This window comes from Fistularia commersonii, chromosome 27, assembly GCF_037954325.1.
Source record: "Fistularia commersonii isolate RoL2024-O1a breed Wild chromosome 27, RoL_Fcom_v1.0, whole genome shotgun sequence".
In the NCBI taxonomy this organism is placed as follows: Eukaryota; Metazoa; Chordata; class Actinopteri; order Syngnathiformes; family Fistulariidae; genus Fistularia; species Fistularia commersonii.
The window spans coordinates 13,498,742-13,512,123 of record NC_141310.1 but is presented as its reverse complement, the minus strand read 5'-3'; the positions used below and the strand labels follow the sequence as shown (position 1 = coordinate 13,512,123).

General features: G+C 41.3%; 1 protein-coding gene across 1 annotated transcript; it reads left to right on the top strand.

The window, feature by feature from the left end:
* Positions 1-4,608: 4,608 nt before the first annotated feature.
* Positions 4,609-11,729, top strand: cplx3b (complexin 3b). The gene is made up of 3 exons (XM_086175224.1): positions 4,609-5,008; positions 8,021-8,108; positions 9,534-11,729. The coding sequence occupies exons 1-3, from the start codon at positions 4,851-4,853 to the stop codon at positions 9,756-9,758; spliced, it is 471 nt and encodes a 156-aa protein (XP_086031350.1). The 5' UTR covers positions 4,609-4,850; the 3' UTR covers positions 9,759-11,729.
* The last annotated feature ends 1,653 nt before the right edge of the window (positions 11,730-13,382 follow it).

The following is a 13,382-nucleotide window of genomic DNA, read 5'->3' as shown; positions in this document are numbered from 1 at the left end:
CAAAATGTACATACTGCCAAAAATTAAGGGACTCACCGCACAATGTCCTCAAAAGAGGTCTTGCGGTCCAAGCGCATTAGCATGCTAGCTATTTAGCATCACAACAGGAACTGATCAGTGTTGTTCAAATGTTTTGTGGTCCTCATACGGGGACAATGTGTTCAAAACAAACAAAAAACAATGTGGGAACATCTGTGCGGCGGCGGCGTGGCGTGCAGAGCGGCGTGCGCTCCTGCTGCACCTGCACTCCCGGCGCTGCAGCAAGACGTCAGCAGGCAGGAAAAATGAACTAATCCGGCGCAGAGAATTAACATGCTCCTATTTTTAGGTTGTTTGCCCCCCTTCCTCCCCTTCCCCCCCTTCCTCCCCTTCCTCCCCGCCATGTTTGACCATGAGGGTTTATCGGCGGCGCCCGCGGACCCTTTGATGTTGCGTTCCGCGGGGGGTGAACCAGGGGTGAGCGCCGCGTTCACGCCCACGTCCTGCGATTTACACCCCGTTTGAGGAAGCTGAGGAAGTGTGTCGTCATGGCAACGGTGCAAACCCGGGTTCGACCGGTTCTCTCAAGGTTCGTCCCTTCCTGCCGGGGTTTTCTCCAAGATCTCCAAACCCTACCTCAGATCTCTTCAGGTTCTCCTCTCCATAGCTGGGTTTGTCTTCATGTTGTCCTACCTAGGTTCCCTTCATGTTCTCCGACCTGGGTTCTCCAAGATCTCCCCACCCTACATTGGTTCTCTTCAGCTTCTCCTGCCAGGGTTCTCTTCAGGTTCTCCCCTCCCAAGCTAGGTTTTCTTATGGTTGTCCTACATAGGTTCGCGTCATGTTCTCCTGCCAGGGTTCTCTCAAGGTTCTCCTACCTCAATTCTCTTTATGTTCTCCGACCAGGGTTCTCCAAGATCTCCCTACCATGGTCCGCTTTAGCTTCTCCTACCAGGGTTTTCTCAAGGTTCTCCTCTCCAAGCTAGATTTTCTAATGGTTGTCCTACCAAGGTTCTCCTCCATGTTGTCCTGCTTCGGTTCTCCTCAGCTTCTCCTGCCAGGGTTCTCTCAAGGTTCTCCTACCTCGATTCTCTCCATGTTCTCCTACCAGGGTTCTCCAAGATCTCCCCACCCTACCTTGGTTCTCTTCAGCTTCTCCTGCCAGGGTTCTCTTCAGGTTCTCCCCTCCCAAGCTAGGTTGTCCTACACAGGTTCCCTTCATGTTCTCCTGCCTGGTTTCTCTTCATGTTCTACTGCCAGGGTTCTCCAAGATCTCCCTACCTTGGTTCTCTTTAGCTTCTCCTGCCAGGGTTTTCTCAAGGTTCTCCCCTCCCAAGCTAGGTTTTCTAATGGTTGTCCTACCAAGGTTCCCTCCATGTTGTCCTGCTTCGGTTCTCCTCAGGTTCTCCTGCCTGGTTTCTCTCCATCTTCTCTCCGATGCTCCAGAAGCAGTCAGCAGGTGTGAATGAGAAGCTGAACCTTTGGATGTCTCTGTAAGCGATTGACAGGTGACCCGTCCAGGTTAAGCCCCGCCTCTCATCCCGCCTCTCGGCTGTGATTGGCCCGGGATCACGGCGCCGAGCGCGGGGACGAACACGTGCTTTCCGTCTAATTGTATGCTAATCAACTAGCATACAAAGAGATTAGCATACGTGGAGATTTCACAGGAGGGATCGACCGGCTGTCGTGGTTGAGCTGGAAGAAGGAACGTCCCCGGGCTCCTAGCGAGGAACCTTCTGGAACAGCTGGCGTTCAAAGGTCAGCCAAAACCTCGCGTTGGAGGAAGGAAAGCGGGGCGTCGCAGGCGCCGAGGGGAGGATGTTCTTCTGATGTCGACACGGGTTCCTCGCCTTTTATTCAATTTCACACAGATTACAAGTCTGATCTGGCACCGTCGTTTCGCCGCGGCACCTTTGAAGTCGGAGGAAGATCCAGGTGCATGCTAACGTAGCATCGCTAAGCCTGTGACAAAAAAAAAAACAAAAAAAAACGAGGCGTCGGTTCCGCGGGGACGGTGAAAGTAGGGCAGGTGTCAGGATGCGGCGAGGAGGATGAGGAGGCTGGAGATGTTGACTGCTGATCAAAGTTGCTCCGGATGAAGGGGATCCCCCATCGAGAGATTTGAAAATACTCCGCAGGAACACCGAGACGCTCGTATTTTTAGACGCGACGCCGCGTCGCTCGCCGTCGCCGATAAACAGCTCCGGCTCCCCCGAGGCCAGGAGGGGGAGGTTGGACTGGGAGGGAGCCGGGAAACGTCCTGGACTCCTTCGGACCGAGTCGCACCGCGGGAGGTCACGATATCACGGAGATGTGTCACCATTTCTGGTCAAAACGACCAAATGTCACATCAAAAAGTCATGATTTCTCTGCAAAATGACACAATTTCTCGCTAAAATGTCATGAATTGGCGTTGAAAAGTCAATTTCTCATTGAAATGTCACAGTTTCACGTCACTTTGTCATTTGGTCAAAATGTCATGATATCCAGTCAAAATGTCATAATTTTCGGTAAAAAAGTTATAATTTCTGGTTAAAATGTCTTGGTTTCGTGTCAAAATATTGTTAATTTGCATTAAAATGTCACAATACCTCAATGAAATGTCACAGTTTCAAGGCACTTTGTCACAATATCCCGTCAAAGTGTCACAATATTTGGTCAAAATGACACAATTTCTCACTAAAATGTCGTTTCCGTGTCAAATTGTTGTAGATTAGTGCTGAAAAGTTACAATTTCTTGTTGAAATGTCACAGTTTCACGTCACTTTGTCACAATATTTGGTCAAAATGTCATGATATCCAGTCAAAATGTCACAATTTTTGGTAAAAAAGTTATAATTTCTGGTTAAAATGTCTTGGTTTCGTGTCAAAATATTGTAATTTGCATTATAGTGTCATAATTTCTCAATGAAATGTCACAGTTTCACGTCACTCTGTCACAATATCCAGTCAAAGCATCACAATTTCTTACTAAAATGTCTTTTTTCCGTATCAAATTGTCGTAAATTGGTGTTGAAAAGTCACAATTTCTCATTGAAATGTCACAGTTTCACGTCACTATGTCACGATATTTGGTCAAAATGTCATCAATTTGTGTTAAAATGTCACGAATGTTGTTACATCATGTAAAAATATTTTATCACACTGAATGTCACGATATCACATCAGGTGTTTTGGTGTCGTGAAAATATCACGTCACACCATCAAATGTCACGATATCACTGAGATGTGTCACTATTTCAAGTCAAAACGTCCAAATATGTCACGATTTCTCTGCAACATGTCACAAGCTATTGTTAAAATGTCTCTGTTAAATGTCAAAATGTCATAAAATTGCGTCAAAATGTCAAATTCACATTTGATGTCACAAATTGTCACTAAAAAGTCTTAGTTCCATTCAATAATGTCATTAATTCACGTTAAAATGTCACAATTCCCCTTGAAAATGTCTTGATATCGGGGCAAATGACGCGAATGCAGGTCACAATGTCACAATTTCTTGTAAACATGTTATATCACATAGGAATCACATGAAAATCACATAAGAATCACATAAAAATGTTTAAATGTCACGACATCACATGGTGTCATTTCCAAATGTCACGTCACACATTGAATGTCGCCACATTGAATCCACAATTTTCAGGTCAAAAACGTCCAATTAGTCGTAGTTCTCTTCAAAATGTCACAATTTCTTGTTGAAATGTCACGGTTTCGCGTTAATTTGTCAACATTTCTGGTCAAAATGTCACAAAATGTCACAATTTCGCATGATAATGTTGTTATATCACATGAAAATTCTGTTGTGTTGCATGAAAATGTTTTATCACATCAATGTCACTTCAAATGTCATGACTTCTGAAAATTCCTATGATATCCTCTGTGTGTGTGTGTGTGTGTGTGTGTGTGTGTGTGTGTGTGTGTGTGTGTGTGTGTGTGTGTGTGTGTGTGTGTGTGTAACCCCTGCTCATCCACACATCTTCTGGACGTGCCTTCACCAGGTGTGTTTTTACACCTCTGGCTTTTGTTTGTGTTTTGTCCCACACACACACACACACACACACACGCACTCTGTCTCTCTCTCTCTCTTTCTCTCTCACATACACACACACACACACACGCCACACCCTGGAAGGCAACGGGGATAGAGTGAATGTGTGTGTGTGTGTGTGTGTGTGTGTGTGTGTGTGTGTGTGTGTGTGTGTGTGTGTGTGTGGTTTGAGAGAGAGAGAGAGAGAAGGGGGGGGGCATTTGACTCACCTCCTCCAATTACAGCACGCGTGTGTGTGTGTGTGTGTGTGTGTGTATGTGTGTGTGTGTGTGAGCGGACGGTCTGAGGCGCCGGTGAACCGGACGGCGGCGCCAGGGGACACGGAGGCTTGGCACGTGCTACCCCCCCCCCCCCCACACACACACACACACACACACACACACGCCCCCCCCCCGTCTGTCTCATCCCACTTTCTAATCAGCCGTGGAATCACGGGACCACGCCCCCCTTCTCCTCCTCCTCCGGGATTGGACGCCGTGCGCGCGCGGAGCCACGGGATTGGCGGCGCGCGGCGCCAAACTTGTTGACTCACGCGCCCACCCCCCCCCCAACCCCCCTCGCTCGCGGCGCGCGGACGGAGCTGTCCGACACGAGCGCTGCTGAACAGCGGAGCGCACGCGACGCGCATCCTCCTCTTCTCCTCCTCCACAGCCTCTTGGACCTCCTCCATCTTCTCCATCTTCTCCATCGTCTTCTTCTTCTTCTTCTTCTTCTTCTTCTCCATCTTCTTCTTCTTCTTCTTCTCCATCTTCTTCTTCTTCTTCTTCTTCTTCTTCTTGTTCTCCGAGGTCGCGCCAACTCGTGCTTGGCGCGCGCGGCGATGGCGTTCATGGTGAAGCACATGGTCGGCGGGCAGCTGAAGAACCTGACCGGCGGCCTCACCGAGGAGAAGCCCGAGGGGGAGAAGTCCGAGGCGGCGGCGCAGGGGATGACCCAGGAGGAGTTCGAGCAGTACCAGCAACAGCTGGAGGAGGAGAAGTAAGTGTGTGTGTGTGTGTGTGTGTGTGTGTGTGTGTGCGCGCGCCTGCTTTTACGCATTGGTGAGAGTGGTGACACGAGCTCGGTTGCACGCGTGTGAAGTTCCGTGGACGCGAAAGAACCTCCCACGGCTCAGGTTCCACGGAGGAGACCTTGGTTCCACCAGGAGGACCAGGAAGATCCGGATTCCACCTAGTGGAGCAGATCCCGGTCCCCAAGGTGGTCCACGGTTCCACGGAGGAGATCCCGGTCCAGTTTGTGGATCAGGGTTCCACGGAGGAGATCCTGGTCCAGCTTGTGGATCAGGGTTCCACGGAGAAGGTCCGTGTTCCTCCTGGTGGATCCGAGCTGGAAGCCGCGGTTCCGCCGGGGACCTTTGCTCCGTCTGTCAAACGGTTCGGTCGCTTCCGGCGGAAGTTTGCTTGAATTTCAAAATAAGACGTTGCGGCGGGTAAAAAGCGGTAACTTGACACGTTTTCGAATTCCGCGGCGCCATTTTTTTGAGGCGTTAGTTTCGCAGTTTGACGTAAAAACGTCGCGAAAAAAGATCGAATAAATGTCGAGGTCGCAAAGTGACGCGACAAACTGACCCTATGATACATGAATTAGCCTGTAATTACAAAACAATTCCAGGAAAAATGTCAATCATGACAGAAATAGATGTTAAATATTCATTACAAAATATTATAAATCCAGGTAAAAGTTGCAAAAAAAGTGCGAGAACGTTGCTCTTTCTGATTTAAACATGTTCCACATGCATGAGAAGATGTTCCACGTTCATGTGAAGATGTTCCATATGCATGAGAAGATATTCCACATGCATGCGAAGATGTTCCACATGCATGAGAGATGTTCCACATGCATGTGAGGATGTTCCACATGCATGAGAAGATGTTCCACGTTCATGTGAAGATGTTCCACACTCATGTGAAGATGTTCCACATGCATGAGAAGATGTTCCACGTTCATGTGAAGATGTTCCACATGCATGAGAAGATGTTCCACGTTCATGTGAAGATGTTCCACGCTCATGTGAAATATTGTTCCACATGCATGTGAAGATGTTCCACATGCGTGGGAAGATGTTCCACATGCATGAGAAGATGTTCCACATCCATGTGAAGATGTTCCACATGCATGTGAAGATGTTCCACATGCATGAGAAGATGTTCCCATTCTTGTGAAGATGTTGCACATGCATGTGACTATGTTCCAAGTTCACGTGAAGATGTTCCCATTCAATGTGAAGATGTTCCACCTGCATGTGAAGATGTTCTGCGTTCCGTGTGCACACATACATGTTCCACATCTAGAGGAACATGCTCAGCATTCATGTGATGATATTCCACGTGCAGAGACATGTGGAATATCAACACACAAACATGTTCCATCTGAACACGTTGTGCGTCCATGTGAAGATGTTCCACATGTTCTCCGTCCGGCCGTGTCACTCGAGCCTCGTGACGTTCTCCGCCTCGGGTCCACGGAGGACGGTTGAAGGTCAGACCAAGGTCAGGCGAGGAGGACCGGAGAGCCGCGGGTTCTGACCGGATGTCATTTATATGACGTTCTGAACATCGTCATGGTTACACAACACGCAGGAGAACACGGGTCCTCCGGGTTCCTCACACGTTCTGCGGCATCACCACGTTCATCACGTCTGGGGAAAGTCTGTGTTTCGTTTTTCTCCTCCATCTTCTGGGATCATCTTCATTTTCAGTGATGGAAGCAGAAGTGATGTCATAGACACACACACACACACACACACACACACACAAACCTCCAGGAGCCCTGACCTTCACAGGAAGTGAATTATGGCCTCAGAAGCTCCGCGTGCTCTGAGGAAATTTCCATGTTGCAGCTTTCGGGTCACATGATGCCCTGCAGCAGGAAGACCATCTCATTTCTGTTGGTTTTTATTCATTTGATTATTATTATTTGTTTTATTTTCATTTTTTTGTATATAGTTTTCGACTGGTTCCACGGAAACCTTGCAAGGAGACATTTTGGATTGTTTTTATAAATAATAATATGTTATAATGTGATTTTTGAATTGATTTCAAACTAATTTTTTTTGTTAATTTTAAGGTTTTTTTTTTGTTTGAAATTGGTCATTTTTTTTAATTAACATACATTTTTTTTCATCCATTTCCAGTATTTTGTGATCATTTTATGGTCGTTTTTAAATTTACGTTGCTGTTCCCTTTTTTGTTTATTTCAAAGGAGTTCCTTTTTTATTTTATTTGCGTCATTTTTTAATGAACTTATATTTTTGTTTGCACTCCCTGTATTTTGGGATAATTTTATGGTTATTTTTAACTGATCTAATTGATCTTAAGGTAGGTTTTCATCTTTCTTGTTGATTTTATGGTAGTTTTTACTGATAATATTTTCATTTTTACATTGATTGTCTAATTGCTGTTTTATAGATTTGACTCATTTTGATGTAATATTTAACTAATTTTCTGGACACATTTGGTGCATTTGATGACAATTTTTTGTTGAACTTAATGTCATGTTTTTATTAATTTCATGGTAATATTTGGTTAATTTTCTGGTTATTTTTTTTACAGATTTTACAGTTGTTTTTTTTTTAAATATTTCATTGAAATTCCCATTTCTGACTCCAAATCCGTTCTGGTTTGTTTTGTCTGGTTTTGTTTTTCCCCTCCGACGCCCTTTTAGTCCTTCAGCCGTCAGCTGCAGGCACGCACGTCACACACAAGCACATGATCATGCAGAAGGGCTTCGGGTTACGGCGAGCAAAAACACACACACACACACACACACACACACACACACACTCACACATCAGCGAAAATAAAAATAGACGACTGATTGTATAAACAATCAGCAAGAGGTTGCCGAACAACGTGACCTCTGTGCATATAGATATGGATCTATATATGGAGCTGATGATTGACAGCTGGGCCGCCGCGCTTGGCTCCGCCCCCGGATATTTTCCCGCCGAAAGCGGCCTCCTGATCTCGGCTCGTCCTGTTCGTCCTGCAGGCAGGAGCGCGAGGCCAACTTTGCCCAGAAGAAAGCCGAGCGCGCCACCGTCAGGAGTCACTTCAGGGAAAAGTACAGGCTGCCCAAGGTACGCCACGGGAAACCACAGGAAGTGGCCCCTTAACGACAGGAAGTTGATCATTCACTCTTATTTACAGGAAATTCCAGTCTGGTAACTTTTTATTTCGATCCATCTTCAGCTTATCTGTCCCGTTTTTTGGATATTTTCATATATATTTTTTTTTCATTTCATTGTTTCTGTTGGAGACCATTTTTAGGATATTTGTTTCTGATTCTCGGCCAACGTTTGAAAATGAGTTGAATTATTTGGGGGTATTTTTCTGAAGCATTTGATTGAAAATTTTGAAACAAATTCTTTTCATATTTTTTTTTCTAAATGATAGCCTGAAATTTGTTTTTTTTGAAATTATTTATTTCAGCATTTTTGGAGGGGTATTTTTTACTTTTTCTCTGTTTGAATACATGTTCTCAGATTTGGCATAATTCATCTTCATCATTTTTCTTTTTTTTTTTTTTCCACGAATTTCTTCCAAAAATTCAATTTTTTAAGAAATATTTTTCTCTCATTTTTTTTTTTGTCCTAGAATTGTAAAATGCATTTTTCAATCAAATTTCCTCGATTTTTACTTTTGCTAATTTCGTGCCAATTTCCATGCATTTTTTAAATGAAATCCTTCCATAATATTCTTTAATTTAAATCAAATTTTAATGATTTCATGATTTCCTCTGTATCTCTGGATCATTTTTCAAAATTTTTTTTGAAGATAATCTTATAATACTTTTTTTTCCTATACTACTTAATTCCTTTTTTTTCCAAAAATCTTTTTTATCTAAGATACATAATTTTTCATACAAATTGTAATTCAATTTGAAATGTTTTAATTCCGTCATATCATCAGTCACATTCATATAATTACCGACCATTTCTTCGTTGTTCTTGTTATTGCCTATTAATATTGCCGTTGCATCCCCAGTTTTTTATTTTCTTCAAATTTTTTGAAAATAATTTCTTACAAAATTTTCCATGTCATTTCTTTACCGTTTTACTGGAAAATTTTGTATTTTAATTTTCTCATCATTTGGAAGAAATGGGGAATTTTTTTTTCAGATCCTTTTTTGGCATTGAAATTGAAAAATATATATAATTATAAAATAAAATATAAGTATTTTGTAAGTATAAGGTCGGGAAGATGAAGTCCCATTTCTGATCTGTTTTTGTAATTTTTTTTTTTTTCCCCAATTTCAAATTCAACTAAAACAACCTAAAAGTAGCATTTTTTTTCCTTTTTTAAAAAAAGTGAAACTTGGCAAGAAAGTAAAGTTCGGCAAATCAGAACGAACTTACCATCAATTTTTCTATTGCAAAAAAAAAAAAAGACGAAAATTTTGCAAAAAAAAAAAAAAAAAGCAAAATTTGGTTAAAAATTGCAATAAAAATTTGGGGACAAGGAGAAGAGGTCAGTTTCTGAGCTGCGTCCGGTGTCTCCGTCAGAACGAGGTGGACGAAACCCAGATCCAGCAGGCGGGCGACGACGTGGTTCTGCCCACGGAGCTGGCCAAGATGATCGCCGAGGACAACCAGGAGGAGGCGCACAAGCAGTCGGTGCTGGGCCAGCTGTCCAACCTGCAGAACGTGGACATGGACCAGCTGAAGGACAAGGCCCAGGCCACGCTGGAGGACCTGAAGAAGCAGACGGAGAACTGCAGCCTCATGTGATTGCTCGCTCCGGAGGAGGTTCTCCGCCGAAACCCCCGGGTTCTCCTCGGGTGTCTGGTCTCGACCAGCGGACCCCCCCAAAAATTAGGATCCGATTAAATCCCCCGCCGAAAAACTGCTTCAAAATGGGGGGGGAGGAGGGGGGGAGAAAAATGGTCAAAATTTTGCCAAAACAATTCGTGAGAGATTTGAAAAGAATTCCCTGCACTTTTCAAAAATAGAAAAATTAATTCAAAACTGACCTGAGTTGGGACCAAAAAAAGCCAAAGGGTTTTCTTTGTTTGCGCAATGGTAAAAAAAAAAAAAAAAAAAAAAAAGGAAAAAAAATTGGGGAGACAAGTAGAATTCACCTAAAAATTTGAAAATATTTGAAATAATGATATATATATATATTATAATCATAAAAACTGAGATCAAGATTTGAGGAAAATCCCTGAATCATCTGAGAAATAAGCTGCCCACTTTCCTGCTTTCATTTTAAAAAGCAGTGGAAACTTACCAGAAAAAAAATAGCAATAAATGACATTAATACAAAAAAAAAATTGAATTGCAATAAATGTCAGAAATGGCCATAGAAAAAAATAAAACCAGAAAATGTGCAATAAACGAAAAAATAACCTGAATAATTGCTATACATTACATGAGTTCTGCAATAAATGACCTAAAAAATTGTGCAAAATTAGCAATAAATTACCTTAAATTGCCGCAAACAAGACAGGAAGTGAGTTAAAGAAATTTCCAGAAAACGTGGACAATTTTCAACTTTATCTCCAATATCATTACCGTTCTGCAAAAAAAAAAAAAAAACAACAACAAAAAGATGCACAACTTTGTTGCCGGCAGCAGGTGACGACCTTTGACCCCATTCCCACACAACAAACCGCTCCTGTTCAATATCTGATCGATCGGCCGCCCCCTTGGATTTACACGTGTAAATAAACGACTCCAAATTTAGTCTGATAATTTAACATTCGCAATAAATCACATGGATTTAATTTTTTTTTTTTTGAAATCGTGAATTCAACAATAAAAAAAATTGAAAATTTCAGAAAAATGGAACCAACATTAACATTTTTATTTTAGAGTAAAAAAAAATTCCAAAGTCCATTTAGAAATTTCTTAGGACCAAAAAAAAAACAAAAAAAAAAAAAAAACGCACAAAGTCTTGAAAGTCTGATGGGATAAAAAACAATTGGGAGTTTGTGGTGATTTGAGCCGTAAACGTCCCTTTAACCTGCTGCAGCCGCCGAGACATGGACGCTTCGCACAATTACGCCTGTGTGTGTGTGTGTGTGTGTGTGTGTGTGTGTGTGTGTGTGCGCGCGCACGTGTGTGTGTGTTTCCAAATCCTTGTCGTCGACAGTCACATGAGCCTCCACCCCAGCTCCCTCCGTGGTTGTGTGTTTTATTTGTGCTGGTGGATTGTGCTGTTTATCCTATGTGATTAATGTGCGCTTAAACACACACACTGCCGTGCTCCGTGTGTGTGTGTGTGTGCGTGTATGTGTGTGTGTGCTCCAAACAAATTACTGGCAAGAGATCGGAGGCGATGTGTGTGGCGAGTGTGTGTGTGATTGTGTGTGTGTTCGCGCTGCGATTTAGCCTTTTTCCCAAGTAGCGCCCACACCGGGGGAGGAGGGGGGGGGGAGTCGGAGCAGGGCTTGGACATTGATTGATCCTTTATTGATCGTCTGTTGGACACTGAGAGATGTGAAGAATTCCACCCGAAAATAATTGGTCAATTATTTATTGATTTTCTTTTTTATTTTCTTTTTTTAATTGACCAAAAATCAATCACAATAATTTTAAAAATATTTACAAGATTGGATGTAAAAATCACATAGAAATGACCTGGAAAAAAAAAAAAATCAATAAATTACCTGATCATTATCAAGAAATGATTTTTAATAGGACGTCAAATTCCCCTTGATCTTTGAAGAAATAACAGTAAAATCATTAAAAAAAAAAAAACCTGAAAATCACAGACAAATTTCATGATCATTAACAAATGATAAAAAAATTGGAAATATAAATCAATGGAATGATCTAAAAAAAGTTAATGAAAAAAATTGAATTAACAAAACAATTACGAAAATAATTACAAAATGATTTTGTTTTCCAAATCAGACATCTTAAAATGAGAAACAATTTGATAAAATTCTGCAAAAAAGTACTCATATTTGTAATAAAATTCCCCCAAATTATGACAATTCATTGGAAAAATATGTAAAAATGTTTAGGGCATTTTCTGAAAATTAGTTATGAATGACCTCAAACAACAGAAAAGTCCTTCAATAATCAGGAATTAAAATCATCAAGAAATGACAAGTTGATTAAGAATTAGCAATAAAATAAAAGATCATTTGCGAGAAAATTCCTCCAAATTGTAAATAATAATCCCTCACAAACACCAGACAATATTTTTATTTTGTAAAAAACAACCAAAACACCTTACTTTTGACTGAGAACTGCTTGAAAAATTGGGTATATATAAATGATTAATATAATATAAATTAATTAATATAATAATAATTAAATTAATATAATATAAATGATTGACAAATGAATACGAAGCAGCAAAGTTGGCAAAATACACAAAAATTTGCAAAAAAAAAAAAAATCTTCAAAAAAACTTTCAAGATAATTTTCAATTTTTGTCAAGGGAAAATTCTTCAGCAATAGATTTATTTACTATGAGCTAGAAAACTACCTCAAAAAAATACCTAAAAAAAATGAAGTTTCCAATAAAATCAGCAATAAATAAGGATTTTTTTTTTTTTAATGAGGAAATTTCCTTAAAAAAAAATCAAAAACAAATATCCCTTTTAAGAATAAGCAATAAATAAATGAATGATTAATAGCTGCGCTCAACGGCAAGAAACCGGAGCAGTCATCGTATCCGAAGCGGGTGACGATGGTTTGTCAAAACTAAGCCTTAATCCGACGCCTCCCCTTCTTCTCACGACGACGGCGCTCAGCAACCATCCTCAACCTTCTCGTACCAGAAGAAAAGCGAGCAATAAGTGTTTTCTTTGCCGAGCGTTTGGGACGGCGGGCCGAGGATCAGCAGGTGGAAACCAAGCCATAAAAGCAAAACCTTTGAACCTTTGCTTTCAGTGAGTGTGATTTCAATAATAACAACAATAATAATAATAATGATAATAATAATAACGACAATAGTAATAATGATGATGGGATTGTGTCGTCCTCCTGTGCAGTGCTTTTGGGTTTTCTTTCCGGAAAAGGAAAGGTGCCGTTGTTTGTTTGTTTGTTTGTTTGTTTGTTTATAGGTTTTGTTTTTGTTTCTAAAAGATGTAATTTCAAATAAAAAGAGTCCTTCACTGCGTCGCCAGGATTTTATTCAGTTCGAGGTGAAATTCTTAAGAAAGGGTGCAGTTTGTCGTTTGGCCGCTAGGGGGCGACAGAAACTAGCTGGAATTCACAGACAGGAAATCACCTTTTAAATGTTTTCAACAAAAATAATTCCTTTACTTAAAGGCAAAGAATGATGAGAAAATGCCTTTAAAATTAAATTAAGATTAATTTTGATTTTTTTTTGAGTAATGTAAAAATAACAATCAAATGATTATCCTTACCTATTTTTTTTTTCTAAATTCCTTTTGT